Below are 24,875 nucleotides of genomic sequence, written 5' to 3' on the forward strand. Positions count from 1 at the left end.
CTCCCTCCCTCTCTCCCTCTCTCTCTCTCTCTCTCTCTCTCTCTCTCTCTCTCTCTCTCTATATATATATATATATAAAGTTTGCATATGTCTTTTTGTTGAGTATCATTATTTGATCCACACTGTAGATTAAATGGGAAATCATCTGAATTAACGGCAGTAAAGTATGGAGTGCCACAAGGATTTGTCTTAGGCCCTCTGCTATTTTCAATAAACATGTTATCCCTTGGTATTATTATCAGAAAATATGGGACTAGTTTCCATTGTTATGCTGACCATACTCAGCTATATATTTCAACAAGACCATCAGGCTTTTATGGCTCATATATCTGATATAGTGAGTATATGGAGGAATAAAACAGCTCAAATGTATTCAGAGACTCAAACAGAGCAAAAATATGCAATTTGGTGCAGATGCTGATATTTATATGGGCATAAAGTGATGAAATCACACTTGGTTTCCTCAGGTGTCCAGATTGCATAACTCCGATTGACCTCTTTCATAACAGCAACATCTGAGACGTGAGGTTTGACATTCTCCATTCAGACACAACATAGTGGATCTGAACGCAATAAAAGCCGTGGAAATAATCGTCCTCCGCGGGAACATCGATGCTGTGGCTGTCACAGTTCTCAAGGCTCCCGAGAACCATAATTTAGTGGGAGGAGAACAATGACTTTCTAGTACAAAAGGTTGACGGGAGAAAGTGCTACAAGTGAAGGAACTGCTGCAAATGTTGATGACCCAGTTACACACTGTAATCATTCAAAACTGTTGGCTGGTACAGTTGAGTCACTGCACACTTCAACACGCCACGTCATCTGTGAAGAGAAGAACTGGATGCAAAAGCACAGGTTTCATTTGAAAAATGGGGAGATGCTGTTACAACCTCCCTGTCTGAACACTCTCATATTTATGAGTTTACAGCTGAATTATATATGGAAATAAAATTGATAGAGACACAATTAATTATATTTTATAGTCATAGAATGGGTCAAAAACAGTGGGATTGTGTATAATAGTAAGTAATATAATTATTAACAGTAAAAATAATTTTATAGTCAAATTGAATGTTTTTTATTTTACAGTAAATTACTATTGTTGCAATATATTTATTATATTGTTTATTATTTTAATTTAATAATCACAGCAATAATCATATCTTCTAGCAATATTAATAACAGTAAAACATCATTTTATAGTCATATGAATAAGAACAGTGGGAATATATATAATATTCACAGTAAAATGAATATTTTAGTCATATGGAATGTTTTTATATTTTATATTATTATTATTGAAATATATCTCTTATTTTGTTTATTTTTAATAACAACAGTAAAAATAATTTTAGTCAAATTAAATGTTTTTTTTCAATACTTTAGTTTGGTGCAATATATTTATTATTTTAATTTAATAATAATCACATTATGAATCATATTTTATAGTCATTGATTTTTTATTTTATTTTACAGTACATTAGTATTATTGCAATATATATTTTATTGCAATAATATATTTATAGTCATATTGAATGGGTCAAAAACTGCAGGAAAATGTTTAATATTCACAGTAAAATTAATATTTTAGTCATATTGAATGTTTTTTATTTTATTTGTTATTTACATTAGTATAACTGAAATATAGTTCTTATTTTGTTTATTATTTTTATTTAAAAATCACAGCAAAAATAATATTTTATAGTCATACTGAATGGGTCAAAAACAGTGGCAATATGGCCTATGAAAACTTAATTTTATTTAAACTAAATTGTATTTGGTTTGAGTTGATTTTTGTAAAAAGTATACCCAAGAATGAACACCCAAATTTTACACGTTGTTCAAAAATCGTTTACTTCTAAAATGATGGTTTGCAATAAAAAAAAAGTGAGTAAAGAGTAATGTTTCAGCTTTCTAAAATGTTTTTATTTTCTACACAGACGCATGCAAAATCACTCAAATCATCCTAGAATTAATAATATTTTTTTTCCAAATATACCTATTGAAGTCAGCCGGTAAAAAAAAAAAAAAATCCTATATTTTGTCATATCAACTCACACGAATCCTCAGCTCACCCATACGCTGTCTGTCAGCACAGACTCCCAGCGACACACTGCAGATCATTCAGCGCTCAGTGCTGCTCACAGCTCAGACCACAAACACTCTTCAGAAGTCACTCGTCTCGTCCACCGCCAATCACAGATCAAGCCTCTGAAAGCCCCGGGCACAAACACTTCTGCTCAACAGCAGATTTGTTCATTTTCTTTATTTTGAAAGATGTTGCTTCTATTTTAAGACTAAGAGCCGGTGAGCAAAGAGCGATTCGACCAATCACAGCACGACTGAGAGAAAGAAAACATGCTGCTTTGAACAGCAACCCAGCATCATATTTAGCAGTGGAAAACTGGGCTTTCTTGAAGGATTCTCCACTTTATTCAGACTAAAATCACTTGCATGCTCAAAGTATCATAACTATGATGTGTTGGCACATTCTCAGTAAACTGGCGCACCTCGAAAAGGCCCACAAACATGTCTGATCATCTGTGTATTACCAAACATCAACCAAACGCAAGCAAAACTCAAAGATTCAAGTGCATGTGAATATTCCTGTTTTGAAATTGTTTTCATGTAAAAATGTAAAAAAAAAAAAAAAAGCAATTACTTTTGTTTCCCATTAGCCCCTGAAAATGTTAAAAACAAAATTGTTATAGTTAACTAAACCATAAAAACTATTGTTGGTACTTGAAATAATAATAAATAAAAAATAAATGAAAATAATAATCATAATAATAATTAGTTTATTGTTTATTTTCAGTATTTTTTTTATTTCAGTTTTAGTTAAAGTTAAATAAAAAATTATAATAATAAAAATGACAAAAATACAACAAAATTACTAAAATGAAAACGGAAAATGCAAAAAATTTCAATCAATCAAAAAAGAAAGAAAGAAACTTTAATAGTATTTCTTTTTACATACTAAAAATATTTATTTTTTATACTGAAGCCCTAAAAAGTACACTTAAACCATGCTTAAAATGCCTAAACATGACTGCATAAACAATTTTAGCATCTATATGTATCATCAAACATGGACCAAATGTAATAAAAATTCAGAGCACCGGGTATGAGTTTATTCCTACTCTGAAATCAAAAATGGTTTTCATGTTGTTCCTCAAAAAAAAAACAACAACGACATTTTCTTTTACAAAAAGCATATTTATTTGCTAGTTTCTTTAGCTTGAAATTATAAAACAATAGATAAAAAATGAAGACAAAGTGTTGTGAATTGAACTTTTATCCACATACTTTTGCAGCCACTGTATAATTTTTTGATATATATAAAATTAAATGCTAAACAGCACTGCATTGGTTATTATCATAGTAAGTAATACAGAACTAGTATTCGTTTGCGGCAGGCATTACATAGGCAACCAATACATTAATCAAACGTTGTGCAACTAAACTGTCAGATTCAGCCACGCTAGTGCCCTTAATAGTGCGCCACCCTAACATTTTCAATGTTTCCTGGAAGCATCACATGCCGCAGTGAGCAAACACAAACCTGGCGTATACCTGTATCCGATGAATATTTCACAAACTGTAGCTTCTTAAAAGCTTTGAGTCAACATCAAGAAAATACTTCCATAAGTACGTGAAAGCATAAATTATTACACACCCGAGTATGAAGCTGCATCTCAGCCAAGGAAGCAGACAGACCCCACGGGAAGCTCCTGCTCACAATATCCCACATCCGATGTGCATGTGCCCAACGCTGTGTTCGATTCTTACATAAGTCGCCTGGCCATAGACCCTCATGTGTGACAAACCCCGCCCTCAGTTGACGAGGCGGCTAATTAGAAATCAACAAAAATAAGCAGCTTTCACAGCAACATGAGGACCAGAGGAACATGTGATGCACACTGGGTGTTCATACTGGATACAGTCTTGTGTTGAACGCAAAGCTAATGTCCAAAATTATCATATAGATCATATAATAATATAGTATAGATACATATCAGTAACACATATTATAGATAATGACTAACCTCAGGATGCTCCAGTCACTCGAAAACATAAACAAAACATTTAAATTGGATAAAATATTGTTTTACTACTAAAATCTCAACATGAAAATTACAGCATTGCCTATATGAAATATATAGATAAAAGACACAAAAAAAGTGTTCTTATTGTTAACTACATCTGAAATAAAATTAAACAAATATTAAATGAAACTTAAATGAAAAATAAAATAAAATAAAAATGTTGCCTTGGTAACTGAGATAAAACAAGTGCTAAAATTACTCAAATTAAAACGGAAATAAAAATAAAAGATGTATATAACCATATAAAAAAACACTAATAAAAATGACAAAGCGCATAAGATTACTAAAACTTAAAAACCTAAATAAAATAAAAATGAAAATGTAAAAATAAAAGCCAAATGAAAATATAAATGAACATTATAATAGTATATAAATAATAATAAAATAACACTGACTTTACAATAATGTCACATTTGTTAACATTAGTTAATGCATTAGTTAATATAAACTAACAATGCACAATATATTACAGAAAATTGTTAATGTTAGTTAATAAAAATACAATTGTCATGCTAGTTCACAATAAAAATGAACTAAGATTAATCAATATTGTATTTAGTAATACTGTATCTAATAAATATTGAAGTAGTTAATTGTAAGTTCACTACTCAGTTCATCTTATCAAATGAGTCCTTATCATAAAGTATTACCCAAAAATTATACATAAAATAATAATAATAATAATAATAATAAACAAAATATTAACTTTAAGTATAAACAATTATAATGTAAAAAGTTCACATTATATACAGGAGTATCAACCCTGTAGCACTGACCAAAAAATGAAATATATATATATAAATAAATAATAAAATATATAAATAAATGAGTAATTATACTACTACTGCTACTACTACTAATAATAATAATAAAGATTTGTTTGTTACCACACAGTGACTTCTGAATGTCCTTCAGTAGAGAAAGATGCAATTAGCCCAGAAAATGATGTAGTTGGGGTTAACCAGATCAAACTAACCTGTCAAACCTTGGCCTACACATGTGCCAAAGATGACTATCTAGTGCATGTGAACACAGACCAGCAAGATCAATACTTGCACCCAAAACAAGTATTTTTAGAAGCATATGTAATAAGCTCATGCTCCCATAGACAGAAAAGAGCCAAAGCGAGTCCTTCTCACTCCAAAGGAAGCAGCTGTGGACTCACATGTTGCTCTTAGTCTCCTCAGATCTCATTTATCTCATGTCAGTAAAGCAGAAAGAAAAAAGCAGCATTAGTATCTTATACCGGTTCATCACTTCAGAAGTCTGACGTGCGTTTCTGCATGCAAATGCACTGCGTGAAGCTTCGCTCGAGTCTTAAGCAGATCAAAGCCGATGTCGCTCTCAAACCCGCGCAGAGTCACCGTGTGCAGTGCGGCGAGGAGGACGGAATCAGTATTCGGGAACGTGGCGGGTTACGCCAGGAAATGTCAACAGTCAAACATCTGCATCGGGAGGAAGGCTGAATGCAAACACACTTACTTGACGTAGCAGTCGCGGGCCTCTCTAGAGGACGACATCTCCCAGCCATTGGAGGGTCCCTGTGCGGATGGCCAACTCCCGGCGGCCGGCGGAGGACAGCAGGAGGACTTGGTCCTGTGACTGCAAGAGAAACACAAGACGACAGCGGTCAGGAGTCAGAGATGCTGTAAGGAGCAGAAACCGTGTTTAGACTGCGCTTCACAATAGTATCATTCTTCAGTTCAATTCAGTTCAATAACTGTCAATGTTGCAAAATTCAATTATGAAACAAATTCAGTTCAGTTGTAAAGCAGCTCAACAGAAAATGTCATTATTCAGCTTAATTCAGTTCAAAAGCTGATTCAGTTCAGATCAATAACGGTGTCAATGTTGCAAAATTCAATTATGAAATGAATTTATAATAGCGTCATTCGTCAGCTCAATTCAGTTCAATAACTGTGTCAAGGCTGCAGAATTAAATTATGAAACAGATTCAATTCAGTTGTAAAGCAGCTCTACAGAAAATGTCATTATTCAGTTTACTTCAGTTCAAAAGCTGATTCAGTTCAGTTCAATAACGGTGTCAAGAGTATCAACCCTGTAGCACTGACCAAAAAATGAAATATATATATATAAATAAATAATAAAATATATAAATAAATGAGTAATTATACTACTACTGCTACTACTACTAATAATAATAATAAAGATTTGTTTGTTACCACACAGTGACTTCTGAATGTCCTTCAGTAGAGAAAGATGCAATTAGCCCAGAAAATGATGTAGTTGGGGTTAACCAGATCAAACTAACCTGTCAAACCTTGGCCTACACATGTGCCAAAGATGACTATCTAGTGCATGTGAACACAGACCAGCAAGATCAATACTTGCACCCAAAACAAGTATTTTTAGAAGCATATGTAATAAGCTCATGCTCCCATAGACAGAAAAGAGCCAAAGCGAGTCCTTCTCACTCCAAAGGAAGCAGCTGTGGACTCACATGTTGCTCTTAGTCTCCTCAGATCTCATTTATCTCATGTCAGTAAAGCAGAAAGAAAAAAGCAGCATTAGTATCTTATACCGGTTCATCACTTCAGAAGCCTGACGTGCGTTTCTGCATGCAAATGCACTGCGTGAAGCTTCGCTCGAGTCTTAAGCAGATCAAAGCCGATGTCGCTCTCAAACCCGCGCAGAGTCACCGTGTGCAGTGCGGCGAGGAGGACGGAATCAGTATTCGGGAACGTGGCGGGTTACGCCAGGAAATGTCAACAGTCAAACATCTGCATCGGGAGGAAGGCTGAATGCAAACACACTTACTTGACGTAGCAGTCGCGGGCCTCTCTAGAGGACGACATCTCCCAGCCATTGGAGGGTCCCTGTGCGGATGGCCAACTCCCGGCGGCCGGCGGAGGACAGCAGGAGGACTTGGTCCTGTGACTGCAAGAGAAACACAAGACGACAGCGGTCAGGAGTCAGAGATGCTGTAAGGAGCAGAAACCGTGTTTAGACTGCGCTTCACAATAGTATCATTCTTCAGTTCAATTCAGTTCAATAACTGTCAATGTTGCAAAATTCAATTATGAAACAAATTCAGTTCAGTTGTAAAGCAGCTCAACAGAAAATGTCATTATTCAGCTTAATTCAGTTCAAAAGCTGATTCAGTTCAGATCAATAACGGTGTCAATGTTGCAAAATTCAATTATGAAACAAATTTATAATAGCGTCATTCGTCAGCTCAATTCAGTTCAATAACTGTGTCAATGTTGTAAAATTCAATTATAAAAAAATTTATTCAGTTTTAAAGCAGCTCTACAGAATTTCATTATTTTCAATTATGAAATGAATTTATAATAGCGTCATTCGTCAGCTCAATTCAGTTCAATAACTGTGTCAAGGCTGCAGAATTAAATTATGAAACAGATTCAATTCAGTTGTAAAGCAGCTCTACAGAAAATGTCATTATTCAGTTTACTTCAGTTCAAAAGCTGATTCAGTTCAGTTCAATAACGGTGTCAATGTTGCAAAATTCAGTTATGAAATGAATTCACAATAGCGTCCTTCTTTGGCTCAATTCAGTTCAATAACTGTGTCAAGGCTGCAAAATTAAATTATGAAACAGATTCAATTCAGTTGTAAAGCAGCTCTACAGAAAATATAATTATTCAGCTTAATTCAGTTCAAAAGCTGATTCAGTTCAGATCAATAACGGTGTCAATGTTGCAAAATTCAATTATGAAATGAATTTATAATAGCGTCATTCGTCAGCTCAATTCAGTTCAATAACTGTGTCAAGGCTGCAGAATTAAATTATGAAACAGATTCAATTCAGTTGTAAAGCAGCTCTACAGAAAATATAATTATTCAGCTTAATTCAGTTCAAAAGCTGATTCAGTTCAGATCAATAACGGTGTCAATGTTGCAAAATTCAATTATGAAATGAATTTATAATAGCGTCATTCGTCAGCTCAATTCAGTTAAATAACTGTGTCAATGTTGTAAAATTCAATTATAAAAAAATTTATTCAGTTTTAAAGCAGCTCTACAGAATTTCATTATTCAGTTTAATTCAGTTCTAAAGCTGATTCAGTTCAGATCAATAACGGTGTCAATGTTGCAAAATTCAATTATGAAATGAATTTATAATAGCGTCATTCGTCAGCTCAATTCAGTTCAATAACTGTGTCAATGTTGTAAAATTCAATTATAAAAAAATTAATTCAGTTTTAAAGCAGCTCTACAGAATTTCATTATTCAGTTTAATTCAGTTCTAAAGCTGATTCAGTTCAGTTCAATAACGGTACCAATGTTGCAAAATTAAATTATGAAATGAATTCACAATAGCGTCATTCTTCAGCTCAATTCAGTTCAATAACTGTGTCAAGGCTGCAGAATTAAATTATGAAACAAATTCAATTCAGTTGTAAAGCAGCTCTACAGAAAATGTCATTATTCAGTTTACTTCAGTTCAAAAGCTGATTCAGTTCAGATCAATAACGGTGTCAATGTTGCAAAATTCAGTTATGAAATGAATTTATAATAGCGTCATTCGTCAGCTCAATTAAGTTAAATAACTGTGTCAATGTTGTAAAATTCAATTATAAAAAAATTTATTCAGTTGTAAAGCAGCTCTACAGAAAATGTCATTATTCAGTTTAATTCAGTTCAAAAGCTGATTCTGTTCAGTTCAATAACGGTGTCAATGTTGCAAAATTCAATTATGAAATGAATTCACAATGGCGTCATTTGTCAGCTCAATTCAGTTAAAACTGTGTCAATGTTGTAAAATTCAATTATAAAAAATAAATTCAGTTTTAAAGCAGCTCTACAGAATTTCATTATTCAGTTTAATTCAGTTCAAAAGTTGATTCAGTTCAGTTCAATAATTGTGTCAATGTTGCAAAATTCAATTATAAAACAAATTCAATTCAGTTTTAAATTATTATTCACCTTAATTAATTAAATAAAAAATGTATTCAGTTCAGTTCAAGAAATAGTGTCAATGTTGTAAAAATTCAATCAATTATGAAATTAATTCACAATAGTGTAATTATTTAGCTCAATTCAGTTAAAAATCAGTATTCATGTTGCAAAGTTCAATTCCGTTTCAGGTCTACAGAAGACAATGGTCATTATTCAGCTCAAGTTAGTTTTAGTTCAGTGTTGATTAAATTCAGTTCAGTAACTGTGTAAAGTTCATCAATTCTGAAACAAGTTCAATTTCAACTGTAATGTGCCATTTTCATTTACACATGAACATCTCATGACTCAATGTTTTCAGTGTCCTTTGAAAATGAATTAAGGCAGCCATGAATATTTGTATTGTAATTTTACAGTTGTGCTGTAAAATCAAATTGTTTATTATTTTATTTATATTTTATAAATCCTAAATAAACTTTTGCATTAAGAAAAGCAAGATATATCTATTTATTGCTGAATCTTTTAAATACTGAATGTGAACTATAATAGCACAAACAGTATATGGATTTATTAGTCGTAGACTGTGAGCTTCTTTCTCCTCCTTTCTCTAACAGCCTGGACTTCATTTGTGACAGTGATTTAATTATATTATGTAATGCAATCATGCAAGCCTCAAGATTGTCATGCTTCAGTCTTGTACGCTAAGGGCCGTGAAATGTATCTAATGCTGAACTGCCGGCAGATTGCTTAGAAAGTCTGATATCCGGTGGGCTGTTTGATCAAAGCAGTGTCAGCCTGAGCTTCACCATCATATAACAGATCAGGGAACGCACACATGACTCACTGTATTAGTGTGAAGCTCAAGGGCGAAATTAACACTAAAGTGCAGCAAAGATAGTTACAGAATCCAAACACCCATCCAAAGTCAAACAGAAATATAGATGATGATCCACTCAAGCAAAGCTGCTCCTAACAATAAAAGCACTGGCCACATGTTTTAAGCCTTTAAAATTCAATTAAAAATGACATTTTTATTCATTAATACTGATACAATTTCAGTTTTATTTTTTATTACTTATCAATGTAATGTATTAATAGGGATGGGCATTTTTCAAAAAGTATGTTTAAAGGAGTAGTTAACTTCCAGAATAGACATTTCCTGATAATTTACTCGCCCCCATGTCATCCAAGATGTTCACGTCTGTCTTTCTTCAGTCGCAAAGAAATTAAGGTTTTTGAGGAAAACATTCCAGGATTTTTCTCCATATAATGGACTTCAATGGTGCGGATTGAAGGTTCAAATTGCAGTTTCAGAGCAGCTTCAAAGAGATCTACACGATCCCAGCTGAGGAATAAGGCTCTTATCTAGTCAAACCATCGCTCATTTTCTAAAATAAAATAAAAATTTATATTTTTAATGCTCGTCTTGCTCTAGCTAGACTTCACGCATTACGTAATCACATTGGAAAGGTCACGCGTCATGGAGGCGGAAGCACCGACCCAGTGTTTACAAAGCCAACATGCAAAGAAAGGCATCCGGTGCGTGAGGTGTGTACGCGCTCTGGCGTAGTTTACTTTAATGGGTGTGTTGATATCCAGCCGAAGAGCAATCATCCATAACTACAGGCGAGCAGGCTCAGAAGTTGGGAATACGTGGAAAGTCACCACTCCCGAATGCATGTTAATCGTGTTTATGTTTTTTCAAGATCATTTTGTAAGATCATTTTAATCAAAGTAATTCCAAACATTCTGTGATCAAATACAATCAGCTTGTTAACTCGCTCCACAGCGCATTTAGTTATAAGTGACTTTGTGCTTAGGATTTATCATGGATTCCCTGCTTTTACTGCCAGCAAAGCAAAACATAGTCAAATTCGAATAGTGTTTTTATTTTTCAAATAATAATGACATATTGAATATTCGACTATTTGTGCATAACCATATGTATTCATGTAATTTGTGATGTAATTTTTATTAATGTTGATAATTTTTTTATTTTATATATATTAATAATTTAATTAATTATACAATAAATAAAATAATTAAATATTAAATAAATAAGAGCACATGCATGTACACTGAATATCATCAAAAAGCTGAACAGTACTGTATCAACCATTATATCACAATCGTATCAATTTTAGTTTTATATTTTTATTGCTTATTAATGTAATGTATTAATGTAATTTTTATCAATCAAGTATATATTATTAATCATATTTACAATATATATATATATACTGTATATATATATGCACCTTCCTTATTAGTATTTTACTTTCTCTGATAATTAATAAATAAATCAATCAATCAATCAGAGCAAATACATATACACTGAATATCATCAAAAGGCTGAAAAATATCAACCATATTTTTCTCAGTAAGGTTATATCACCCAGACCTACTTCTCAAAGAAAAAATACATAAAAGCAATTTTTTTTAAATCGTTTTTATATAATGATATCAGACAAAAACAGCAGGATGCAGACAGGAATATGATCTTAAATGAGCTGCAGTCTGTCAGAGAAGAAACCAAGTAACTGAATTACAGTAATAAAATCCAAAGGCTTAAAATGCCATCAAAGACGTCTTCCTCATCTGATGTGTGCATTCAAGAGGAAAAACTTTCGGCCGTCTGAACCTCCTCACAGGATGAACGACAAAATGCACTTTTCTGACTCATAACGAGGTTCTTTGCATTCATTATTTAAACACGCCTCCTGTAAGAAGCAACTGTACTGTGATTATGTGCACTAGTTATGCAAAAAAGCACTGAAAACTATAATAATAAATTAACATTCAACCTACTGTTTTCTCAATATAGTCCTATATGCAGCAAAGTGTGTGTGTGCATATATAAGATTAATTAAATTGTTGTTTTATCCCTTCATCTGATTACCACCAATAATACATTTATATTAAATCATAAATCCAAAAAAAATTTAAACAGACAGCACACTTTCTGGTAAATAAATAAATACTTTTTCACAGGGACTTATTCATTTGTGTTATTAATTTGTTAAAGTTTTATTAATCCGATTGATTAGACATGTTTTTTTAAACCATTAACACAGAATCCAGAAAAAAAAAATGCAAAAAGAATTTGAGGAGAACAGAATTTGGGAAAAAAATTAAATGATTTCTTAGGGCCCTAAACATTTTATATTTGTTAAACTTTTAATATATTGTAGACATGCTTTCTGATATCCAAATTTTTTGATTAAACAACATCCATAAAAACAGCCTCCATAAATATTAAAACTGAATGAATGAATGAATAAACTAAAACAAACAAACAAACAAAATCCAGACAAATTACATGGGAAAAAATTTGGAAAGAATTTGGGGAAAAATTAAATTGAATAATAAAATAATTAAAATATATATATATAAAACAGATTTCATATGGCCCTGTGTATTCAATTATAAAACACTGAAATCAGAAATATTAAAAGAGACAACATAATTTTTGAAAAAAAAAAAAAAACATTTTATAGAGCCCTATTACTGTTAATTGTTTTAACCAGGGACACATTTATGTTGGTTCTGCTCCAAATCCTAGTGAGCAACATAGACAGCTACCTTCTAAGGGAGCATCATAATTGCCCTCAAGATCACAATATAGACTCGTAAGTGATTTTAATAGTGGATGAATTTTGGATGAAAAAAACAAACAAATGAAAAGCAGGGCTTCATCAAATACTTGCAGTTTTTATAAGGCAGTTATATATATATATATATATAATCAACTTATAACGATACAATTGTATTTCTACTCAAATTTGTTGTTGAAATATAAACATTTAAACGCCGTCTGTAACTTGCTTTCATAACATACATTAAATAATGACGACAAGTACACTGTAAAAATATGTTTTTAGACTGGAAATGTATGTTTTACAAGAAAATAGTATTTCAGTCTTTCTACTACATAATTTCATATTTAATTCACTTTCTAAGTGAAAAGGCCAAATTTCTGTCATGCTCTGCCTCTTCTGTGTGTCTCTGCTTGATGAGTGTTAATTACCAACTTTTTGATAAAAAAAAAAATATTAAATCATAAAACACAGAAAAATTCAATGGCACTATTTTGTGCTTTTTGATTTTTGTTATTATTTGATCAGATATCCTTTTCTATTATTAAGATTCAATTAAACCATTAAAACAAAATCCAGAAAAAATACAACAAACCATTCATAGGGCATCATCTTTGAATTAATGTTTTTAATAATGTATTTATTAAATTAACTTTATGAATTCAATATTTAATTAGACCATTAAAACAAAATCCAGGAAAATTTCAACAGAAACTATATAAAAATCACAGGGCACTATTTTTGTATACATTTTAAATTAAATTTTTTATGAATTCAACTGAGACATCCTTTTTGATTATTACAATTTAATTAAACCATTAAAACTGTATCACGAAAATTGAATTTTTAGTAACAGATTTCATAGGACCCTACATGAGCATAAAAAGTCATATTTTTTATTTCTATTCCTTATAATAAAAATAGAAAATATTACTATTACGATTTGATTTATAATCAACATTTCTTTTGATCCATCCATCTCCTTTTTTATTTCACTGCACTTGTCACAATGCATTCTGGGATTGTCTCTTCTATAAAGGGCACATGTGATGCTGCCTTTTTTGGCAAAATGTGGTATAATTATGCTGCCTACTATTTGGAACAGCCTTCATGTCTGGATGGAACAAGTCCATGATGCCTACACAGGCAGCACACTACGTTTGGAACAGTGATAACTAGACTACTATTGACAGTGATGTGACGCAGGCTGTCATTACAGTGCTGTAAGATGCTCAGCTGCGAGCCGCCCTGTTATTTGAGAGCATGGTGCAGCTGGGGAACACTCGCTGTAATGACACAGCAGCTCATCAGCGGCGCTAATGAGCACTTCACACGCGCACACCGCACTGTAACTAACGCCTGTGGCGCATCGCGTCATGTGCTGCTCATAAAAACACAAGCAGGAAATACAAACGCTGCTGCCATGTTTTAATACATATTTCCCATTATGGTGGCATAAGCATAATTATGAGTTTCGGTCATTTACTCCAAACCGGTGCGATTCTCTTTCTGTCTTCAGTGGAACACAAAAGAACATATTTTGGAAAATGTTTTGTTTTTGGTTCATACAATGAAAGTCAATGGGGTCTAATGTTGTTTGGACCCCTGATGTTTTTACCGAAACTGAAACTGAAGTTTAACAATCAATTATTTACTCAAATGCATTTCATAATCAGCACCGAGTTGTTTATAAACATTATAAATTGCACATATGACAGTTTTTACATATAATTATGCTTACTCCAATTCATTGAAAATGTAAACAAAGATTACTGGATTACGTTTTACATGAAAATACTATTTCAGTCTTTCTACTTCAAAATTTCACACACAATTGAATATTGCTTGCCATTTCTTTGTAAGTATTTGTGAAATTTACTAGCAATTTCTGAGTAAAAAAATCGACTTTTATTCCGTGTAAAAATATAATATTGTTTAAAATATCTACTTTACGAAAAAACAGCTGCGTTACTTGAAACATTAACTGAAATAAAATAAAATATACAAAAACCTAAACTTTTATTTCAACTATAGCTGCCAAGTAAACATTTCTCATTTTCATTTAGATTAGCTTGATGTACTAAAATCACTAAAACTGAACATAAAAAACTGACCAAATTAAAATAACTAAATAACTAAAACAAAAACAGAAAATATATAGATATTCAAAATAATAATAAAACTATATTAGTATCATAATAGTGCAAAAACATAACATAGTTCAAAATATCTACTATTGTTTTCCACAGAAGAAAGTCTTAGGTTTGGATCAACACGTGGGGGAGTAAATTATGTGAAAAACTTTCAATTTCATGTGCTCAAACTTAGAAATTGTTCCTATGGAAACATTTATAACAGAATCTATGCGTGGTCTTGAATTGCATGACAATAATTCAGCTCACATCCACCTCATATCACATTCAAAGCTTTTAATAAATGCAATTATCCATTGCACATCTGCATCTTTTATCATATTGCATACTTTCCCAGGCCTGAAACATTCACTGTGCAAGTACATCAGAACAGCGGCGTCTAACTACGCAAGCACAGTTTCACACACTAGCTATGTTTGCATCCAAAGTTGTGAAAAAAAATGGAATATAGCATAAAACATTTGCAGAATTTTTTTTTTTAATATTGCATAAAACAAAAATGAATTTTGCATGAAACATTGGAGGAAACTATTGAAATATAGCATAAAACATGTGCAGGGAATATTGAAATATCGTATAATAACATTAAACGTGAAAAATAAATTGGAATATCAAATAAAACATTTTCGGATAAAGCATTGTTTCCGTCTCATGTGTTCAAGAGAACAAAACCTACTTAGGCTAAAACAATGGAACATCGCAATTTTTATTTTTATTTTTTGAAAAAATTGGAATATTGCATTTAAAAAATAAAATTGTGAATAAAGCAACATTTCCGTCCCATGTTTTCAAATGAATACAATCTTCGCTTCCTGGGAAACTGGCACAAAGTATCAGTAATTTACTCTGTAAATGTGTTTCCATCATAGTTTATGCACGTTTTCTTACCAGTCAATTGAGCGCATACATTTTTTTGAGCATTTTGCAAAGATTTTATGCGCCTTTCCATCCAGCATTTTTATGCAATATCCCAAAATGTTGTGCACTTGCACCGTGAAGTCGATGTGGTACAAAATATGTAAAATCTGAACGCTTCTAACAAAAGTTAGTGTCTGCTTGATCTCATAAATATTCTGCACATGCATCACTCTCTGCCTGGCACATCCTGTTCCTTCTGGTGTGAACAATGAACGTGAAAAAACCTTCAGAACAGGTAAAAAAACAAGAGGCCGCAGCAAACCATGCATCACATACTAACTCAACGCCATACACTAGTGCATTAAATCACAGCCACACTGACCAAAACCTGCACCACTGGTTAAGAGATTAACAGCAGATACATTTACATTTCAGCAGATGTTGCACAGCATTCCTCTGGGAGAATCTCCTGAAACCTGTCAAGAACGTGTGTTTAGGTCACATTTAACGCCAAAAATCAACCTAAATCAACCAATCAAAATAAGCCTATTTTAAGAGCATTACGATTTTACGAGATTACGATTATTTTTTGTACATGCATTTGGCCCTTTTACTTTTTTTGTTGCAATTCTCGTTAGTCTCGGTGTTGATTCTCTTTCCAAACAATCTTCATATAAATTATATATTTTTTTGAATAAAATGTGACCCGGACATAGATCTGTATACAGCGCTGTTCTGTTACAGCAGTCAATGCACAAATGCAACTGAAAGGTGATGCAACTGGTAATTTTCATTTGCACAAATCTCACAGAGGGGGAAACAAAGCATTTGCACTGATAAATGTGATTATAATTGTAGTCATAATGGTCATTGTTAAAGGCCAGAGGAATATAAAGCCGTTTGGATCCCATCTGCTGTGAGTTTGGAGATCATCTCAGCGCTTCATTCCCTACAGCTCTCCAAATGCTACTATACCAGGAGATTCACAGCAGTTTTACACACAAGACTGTCACCAACACGACATTTCAATGGTTAAACAATAGCTCACCCAAAATGTCATTCTTTACTCATCGTTACCAAAAACTATGATGAAAAATATTAGCTAACAACCTTTTTTTTTCTTTTTCACGACACTGACATCACTGAAAACTATCAACATGCGATATCGACAAAAAAAGATTAGACTAAAATGTAAAAAATTAAGAAATAAAATCTCTATTTAATAAAATTTAAAATCCTCTATATTTTCTTCACAAAAAAAAAGACAAAAAATACTGACCTCCACAAGTTTACGCTTGGGGTTGCCAGATGTCAAGAGTTTAAATCCCCTATCAAAGATTTTTGATTTATAATTTTTTGATTTATAATAAGATTTTTGATCTTCTGATTTATAAATATTAAGAATTATCTAAAGTCTGTCATTCTTTACTCATCGTTACCAAAAACTATGATGAAAAATATTAGCTAACAACCTTTTTTTTTTCTTTTTCACGACACTGACATCACTGAAAACTATCAACATGCGATATCGACAAAAAAAGATTAGACTAAAATGTAAAAAATTAAGAAATAAAATCTCTATTTAATAAAATTTAAAATCCTCTATATTTTCTTCACAAAAAAAAAGACAAAAAATACTGACCTCCACAAGTTTACGCTTGGGGTTGCCAGATGTCAAGAGTTTAAATCCCCTATCAAAGATTTTTGATTTATAATTTTTTGATTTATAATAAGATTTTTGATCTTCTGATTTATAAATATTAAGAATTACACTGTTTTAGCTTTTGAATTTTACCAGTCAGAGTTATTATAGTTAACTAAAACTGAACTAAAATTAAAACCATTACAAAAAAATGTTTGTTACTTGGAAATAAACTTTTACTTGTACTAATGATGTACTATAATAAAATAAAAAACTATATATGTGCACATATACATACACGCGCACACACACATATATATATATATATATATGGGCCAAAATACCAGCAACAGTGTGTGAAAACCTTGTGAAGACTTACAGAAAACGTTTGACCTCTGTCATTGCCAACAAAGGGTATATAACAAAGTATTGAGATGAAATTTTGTTATTGACCAAATACTTATTTTCCACAATAATTTTCAAATAAATTCTTTAAAAATCCTACAATGTGATTTTCTGGATTTTTTTTCTCATTTTGTCTCTCATAGTTGAGTTATACCTATGATGAAAATTACAGGCCTCTCTCATCTTTTTAAGTGGGAGAACTTGCACAATTGGTGGCTGACTAAATACTTTTTTTCCCCACTGTAAACTCCTACCCCTAAATTAATCGAGATTTGTTTAGCATCTCAACCGATGTGAATCGTCACATATTTGATTCGATTTTCAGCCGGCTCGCGGTTAATCGTTACATCCCTTGTAGAAATACACCGATATATCGGTATCGTCCTATGTTTACTTGCTGTTTGTGATATAGTTTTTGATATAGGTGTTGTATAAATCAGTAATAAATTGATAAAAATAACAACAGGCCTACCTGCGTTTCATCAATATATTTTGTCTACTGTTGCTACGGTAACCTCTAAATCTACTGCTTAGTCAATGGATAACACACACATTTCTGTTAATTTAAAAATACTCAATTTAGAATAAATACTATGCAAATAATAGTGTCAAAACATAAACATTTAGTACTAAATAAAAATGTGCACATAATATTTAAACCAGTTATATAAATAAAAACAAATCATTAAATAAAAAAATTATAATTAATAAATAAATTGTATAAATAAATAGCAAATGTTTAGATTTGATAGTTTTTATATACATTTTTATATACATTTATATAAATAAAATATATATACAGTTAGATAAATAAACAAAATGATGAATAAATTGCATGTAAATAAATAATGAATGTTTATATTTTATATAATATAATGTGTCTATTGTAAAGTATATGTAAATAGTTTATAGAAATAATAAATACTTAACTCATATATTATATGTACACACACATTTATATAAATTAAAAAATATACATTTAGACAAATACAGATGTATGAATAAATGATCAATAAATATTGAATGTTTATATTTTATATAATATAGTTTGCCTACTGCTGCTACAGTAACCTGCAAATCTTCAAATGTGCTTAATCAGTGGATAATGCACACATTTCTCTTCATTTAAAATACAGAATTTAGAATAAATATGCAAAATACATATATATATTTATAAATACAATTTGCATATTTTATATACATAAAAATAAACATTTATAAATAAATATTTATAAAAAAGTATCATTTTTTAATATTTCATATATGTCTACTGTTGCTACAGTAACCTCCAAATCTACAAATGTGCTTAGTGAATAGATAATGCACAAATTTCTGTTAATTTAGGATACTAAATTAGAATAAATAGTATGCAAAAAATCTATTAAAAAAAATTAATTATAATATTTATGTATATTTAAATAAAAACAGATATTTTTTATAAACAATATAGATTTTGTTTTTCATAAAGCGCATAATATAGTTTACTGTTGCTACAGTAACCTCCGAATCTACTGCTTAGTCAATGGAACATGCACAGATTTCACCCGCTGTGAAGTGACTGTTTCTGGAGCTTCTAGATTTCATTCTCACCATCGCATTGCGCGGCAGCTGCCTGCAACATTAAGCATGATTCCTCAGTAAAAATGCGTTTTAACGCAGAAGCACAAGGAACGGACGATGCCTTTCCAGATGCAGTCAGGTCTGATTGAATGAGGAGAGGGGATGCGATGCGATGCGACAGCGGCGTTATCAATCACTCCTGCATGTTTCCCATACAGCTGACAATCACTCAATGCATGCAGACGTTCAACGACGCGCTACACTCGCGTAAACGTGAAGAAAGTGACTCGGCGTAATGACCGCGGCTGCGTCTCAGACTCACCCTGCTAGTTTGGGCATCCTGACAAAGCTGAACACGTCCATGATACGGATCGCCTCCGAACTCACTTCGATTCCATCCCCGCAAACGTCTGAATCGTGTAGAAAATGAACGCGACGGAGCTTTCCTCAAGTCAGTGCAATTGACAACGGGATCTCCTGCATGGCTGCGCGTTGACGGCGGCGTCGCTTGCGTGCAACACGATCCGCGTTCCTCTCAGATGCACATAGGCTCCAGATGCCCTCGGACAACTTTATTTAATTTCCCATCGCGGTGGAAACCGAACGCCGGGATTGGCGAGCGATGGAGGAGAGCGAGATGAAGCGAGAGACCGAACGGAGGGAGCGCAGGAGGAGGAGGAGGAGATTGTCAGCCGATAGATGCTCCATCTAATCTCAGATGTCCACATGTAATGAATAATCTCGCGCGCGTGCAAAGGTCAGCCTCATTGCATGAGCGCGCGACGCGAGACTGGAGGGGAATCGAGAAGCGCGTGGGTGCTCCATGGAGGAGGAGGAGGAGGAGGAGGGAGATATAAAGATGAGGAGAGAGAGGAGAAAGTTATTAGATGAGCAAAAAGAGAATAAACACCAGTGTTGCCAACTCTCACGCGATGATCACACTTTTATTATTAGCTGTGACAGTGTCAAAAAAAACACAAAAACAGTCACCATAAATGTAAAGGTTTTTCTAACAAGCAACCATATATTTTTAAACCCGCGATTTTTTTACGTGACTTAACAAAAAGAAAAGAAAGAAGAAAAAAACTCGCGTAAAATATGCAGACTTGGCAACTCTGATAAACACCTGTGCGTGGCACGTTCTAATTTGTATTAATGCGTAAAGGTGCGAGTGTAACGGAGGCCAGCGAGTAGGTGCTGTGCAGGTAAACCTCACTCCCCTGATCTCGGCAGACGCACTAGCGACTGACGCTAGTGGCTGCAGTCTTTCGCGTGCAAAGGTCAGCGTCATTGCATGAGCGCGCGACGCGAGACTGGAGGGGAATCGAGAAGCGCGTGGGTGCTCCATGGAGGAGGAGGAGGAGGAGGAGGAGGGAGATATAGAGATGAGGAGAGAGAGGAGAAAGTTATTAGATGAGCAAAAAGAGAATAAACACCAGTGTTGCCAACTCTCACGCGATGATCACACTTTTATTATTAGCTGTGACAGTGTCAAAAAAAACACAAAAACAGTCACCATAAATGTAAAGGTTTTTCTAACAAGCAACCATATATTTTTAAACCCGCGATTTTTTTACGTGACTTAACAAAAAGAAAAGAAAGAAGAAAAAAACTCGCGTAAAATATGCAGACTTGGCAACTCTGATAAACACCTGTGCGTGGCACGTTCTAATTTGTATTAATGCGTAAAGGTGCGAGTGTAACGGAGGTCAGCGGGTAGATGCTGTGCAGGTAAACCTCACTCTCCTGATCTCGAGAGACGCACTAGCGACTGACGCTAGTGGCTGCAGTCTTTAGCCTCCTCGTTAGTGCGCCCGCCTCCCATGCCAGAGACCCGGGTTGGAGATCCACTCGGAACTGAAAGAGATGTGGTGGTACAGACCCAGGGAGAGGGGTTACATTGGTGCCGTGACCCGGATGGGAGTGAGGTTTATGGGGGTCAGTCTAACGGAGGTCAGCGGGTAGATGCTGTGCAGGTAAACCTCACTCCCTTGATCTCGAGAGACGCACTAGCGACTGACGCTAGTGGCTGCAGTCTTTAGCCTCCCATGCCGGAGACCGGGGTTCGAGACCCATTCGGAACTGAAAGAGGTGTGGCGGTACAGACACAGGGAGAGGGGTTACATTGGTGCTGTGACCCGGATGGTAGTGAGGTTTAGGGGGGTCAGTGTAACGGAGGTCAAGGGGTAGATGCTGTGCAGGTAAACCTCACTCTCCTGATCTGGAGAGATGCACTAGCGACTGACGCTAGTGGCTGCAGTCTTTAGCCTCCTTGTTAGTGCGTCCGCCTCCCATGCCGGAGACCGGGGTTCGAGACCCATTCGGAACTGAAAGAGGTGTGGCGGTGAGGACCCGGGAGAGAGGGGTTACATGAGCAAGATACATTTTGCCAAAAATCAGTTTAACCAATGGCGTGAGTTTGGGGCGGGGCTATTTGTCAGTGTGACCAATGGCAGGCGGATTGTTCCGGAAACGTTTTTGAAAACTGTCATAAATTTAGCAAATTTTGTTTGGTGACTAGTGGTGCAGAAAGTAAACAATAGTGCGCAACAGTTGGTTCCGGAAGTAAAAATGCCATTTATTTTCTTCAAAGGAAAAATATTTTTAATGATAACTATTGCAGGGAGCAAATTGCGCCAAACGATAAAAATAATAATAATAATAATATTTTTTATTTTATTATATATATTTTTTACTTCAAATGAAAGTTTTTAATGCTGTGATTCTCCTTGTAGCTGGTTGGTTTGGTTCTCATAACGCTTTAAAGAAGATTTTTTTTTAAATGAATGGAAAAAATACTTCCAGCGCTGCAGAAAATGTGGCTGGCACTAATGCCCTTGATTCATCTTGCACTGTTAATTAATTTTTTTCACTTCATGTCACCTGATGGAGTTTGGGTTCTATGCCACTGTCACATTTGGCTTGCTTAGTTAGGGTTTAAAAGACTCTTAATATTTAGTATTATCGATTTATTTATTGGAGTGTCTATTTACACTAAGTGCAAATAGCCCGCCTTGTTGGCAGAGGCTATTTACACTAACTCCTCCCACCAATGTGTGGTTGGGATAGACAACATTGCAAAAGACGCCTGTAAAATAACGCCTCCAGTGGAGTAGTTAGTAAAGCGCATTCCAACTACTTTTTGACGGGATCGACCAAAGTTCGAATTCGCTGATTTTGCCGAACTCGTTCTTTTCCATTTTCATATCGGAAAGGCATTTATTTTCAATAAAAATGGAAGAAATAATCAAAAAGTTTAAAATAACATGCCTCACGGGTGTTTTTCTGTTAAGGTTAGGGTTAGGTGTAGAGAGGGCTTTATTGTCCCAAATCGGCATCAATTTAATTATTTTAATACATTTTATAATTTACTCTCAATATGTTAATATTACTCACTTTTCTATAATGTACTAGGTGCAGATATCCGGCACTATTTGCACTAAGTAGTATAAATAGCATCTCATTTTACATAGTGTAAAAATAATCTATCGCTATTTGCACTTAGTGTAAATAGCCGCTGCCTTTTATTTATTAAGTATATTATCAATTTGATGGTACTGACCATATCAGATGAGAATACATTTTAACTGAATTGAGCTGAATAATTAAACTATTGTCTTATGTAGAACTTATTTTTTAACTGAATCAAATTTGTTTCATCATCGACAAATTTTAAAGCATCAATGAATCAACACTGAACTGAAGTGAGCTAACACTATTTCCAATTGAATACACAAATGACTCTGCAAGAAGAAATGACCGTGCATTGGCCTTCAACTCAAAGCATTACTACACGTACACACAAATACACACATGCAAGTTTAGAAGTCAGTGTGGTAGTTGCTTCTTTGTGGTATATAAACAATATAATTTCTCATAAATTAAAATATTTCATTTCATGACTAGATACATTTAATTATATAATGTATCTAGTTCAGTTATAAACTGAAACATTTAGGTCTTTGAAGTCAAGAATAAATAAGTTACGAAACTGACATTAGTCATGTGTCACTCCAGTCGGGATACTGCTAAATTTAGCAATTTCAGTTTTAGCAACATAAGATATATTCAAGCTCTACCTCCAGCTCAAACTACTCTGACAGCAATGAGAAAAACACTCATACATTCCATATTCTGATTATATAAAGTTGCAGAACATGCATCTGTGTGTATTACTGCATGTGAATTGTATTCTTTTTATTTTTTTTGTCTTTATTGTAATGTGCCACACTGTTCTGATTATATCTGGCTGCTAATACATCACAGATGTCCCACATGGGATTAACAAAACATCTGTCTGTCTGCCTTTGCTGTGAACTTCAGCACAAATATTACATTAGACACTGATTTGAACTGCTGTTCAAATCGAGCATGTTGTTGTTTAAGGCAAAACACCCCAGGTACATGAGGTTTAAAAAAAATTTAATTAATAGATATCACCATAATTTCCCAGTCGACTGAATACATTAAAAAATTTAAATATTTTTTGTATTACACGTTTTCTAAAATGTTATGTTTAAATATGCAAATAAGGCATTATCTAATTAAATATGCATACATTTCCAGAAGATAAATCTAAACACTGGATGAAGCAAGGTTCAAAATTCTTTTTTGATTTTGTTTTTTACAGAGGGGATTTTGCATTTCTCTTTTTATGACTCAGAAAAATCGGAAAATACTGTTAACGTGTTTTTAGAAATAAAATGTTATAGAAATAAGACTGAATGATAAATCAGCAAACCCCTCTGTAAAAATCTTCAGAATATAGATAGGAATTAAACTGTAAATTTTGGTGTATGTCAGTGCTACTGAAGTGGAGAAAAAAACTCATTTTGAGAAAATAAAAATCGGAAAATACTGTTAACGTGTTTTTAGAAATAAAATGTTATAGAAATAAGACTGAATGATAAATCAGCAAACCCCTCTGTAAAAATCTTCAGAATATAGATAGGAATTAAACTGTAAATTTTGGTGTATGTCAGTGCTACTGAAGTGGAGAAAAAAACTCATTTTGAGAAAACGGCAATTTTTAAAAAACATATTGTAATTGAAATCTACAGACACAAATAAATAAAGTGCAATAATAAAATCAACAAATTATATATGAACAAACCCCTCCATAAAAACCTTCAGAATATAGATAAAACTAAAACTGTAAATTTTGGTGTATGTAAGTGCTGCTGAAATGGAGAAAAAAAACTAATTTTGAGAAAACGGCATTAAAAATGTACTGTATAACTGAAATCTACAGGCACAAATAATTAAAGTGCAATAATAAAATAAAAAATGTATATATGAACAAACCCCTCTATAAAAACCTTAAGAATATATATAGAAATAAAACTGTAAATTCTGGTGTATGTAAGTGCTGCTGAAGTGGAGAATAAAAAAAATTGAAATCTACAGATGCAAATAGACAAAGTGCAATAAAATAAACACTTTGTATTTTGTGTGTTTCCACTTTCCACTTATTCCACTAGCCTGAAGGAAAACGTCTCTAGGTTACGTATGTAACCATGGTTCCCAGAGGGAATGAGACGCTGCGTCGAGATCGCTTTGGGAACGCCCCTGCCTGACCGCGTTCTGAAGCACGTGTAAAATCAGTCCAATGGAGCAGCGAGACGTCCCGAGCGGGGTGACGTGAGCGCCAGGAAGTATAAAAGCGCATCCGGCAGAG

General features: G+C 33.5%; 1 protein-coding gene across 1 annotated transcript in view; it reads right to left on the reverse strand.

Moving 5' to 3' along the window:
- frmpd4 (FERM and PDZ domain containing 4) overlaps nucleotides 1-24,875 on the reverse strand; it is a 60,614-nt gene that overhangs the window by 20,969 nt on the left and 14,770 nt on the right. Inside the window, exon 2 of the mRNA XM_016249342.1 lies at nucleotides 6,885-7,004. Coding sequence (XP_016104828.1) covers nucleotides 6,885-7,004 — 120 coding nt within the window. The remainder of the gene's footprint in view (nucleotides 1-6,884; nucleotides 7,005-24,875) is intronic.

The sequence above is a fragment of the Sinocyclocheilus grahami genome, unplaced genomic scaffold (assembly GCF_001515645.1).
Source record: "Sinocyclocheilus grahami isolate Dianchi unplaced genomic scaffold, SAMN03320097.WGS_v1.1 scaffold923.1, whole genome shotgun sequence".
Taxonomy (NCBI): domain Eukaryota; kingdom Metazoa; phylum Chordata; class Actinopteri; order Cypriniformes; family Cyprinidae; genus Sinocyclocheilus; species Sinocyclocheilus grahami.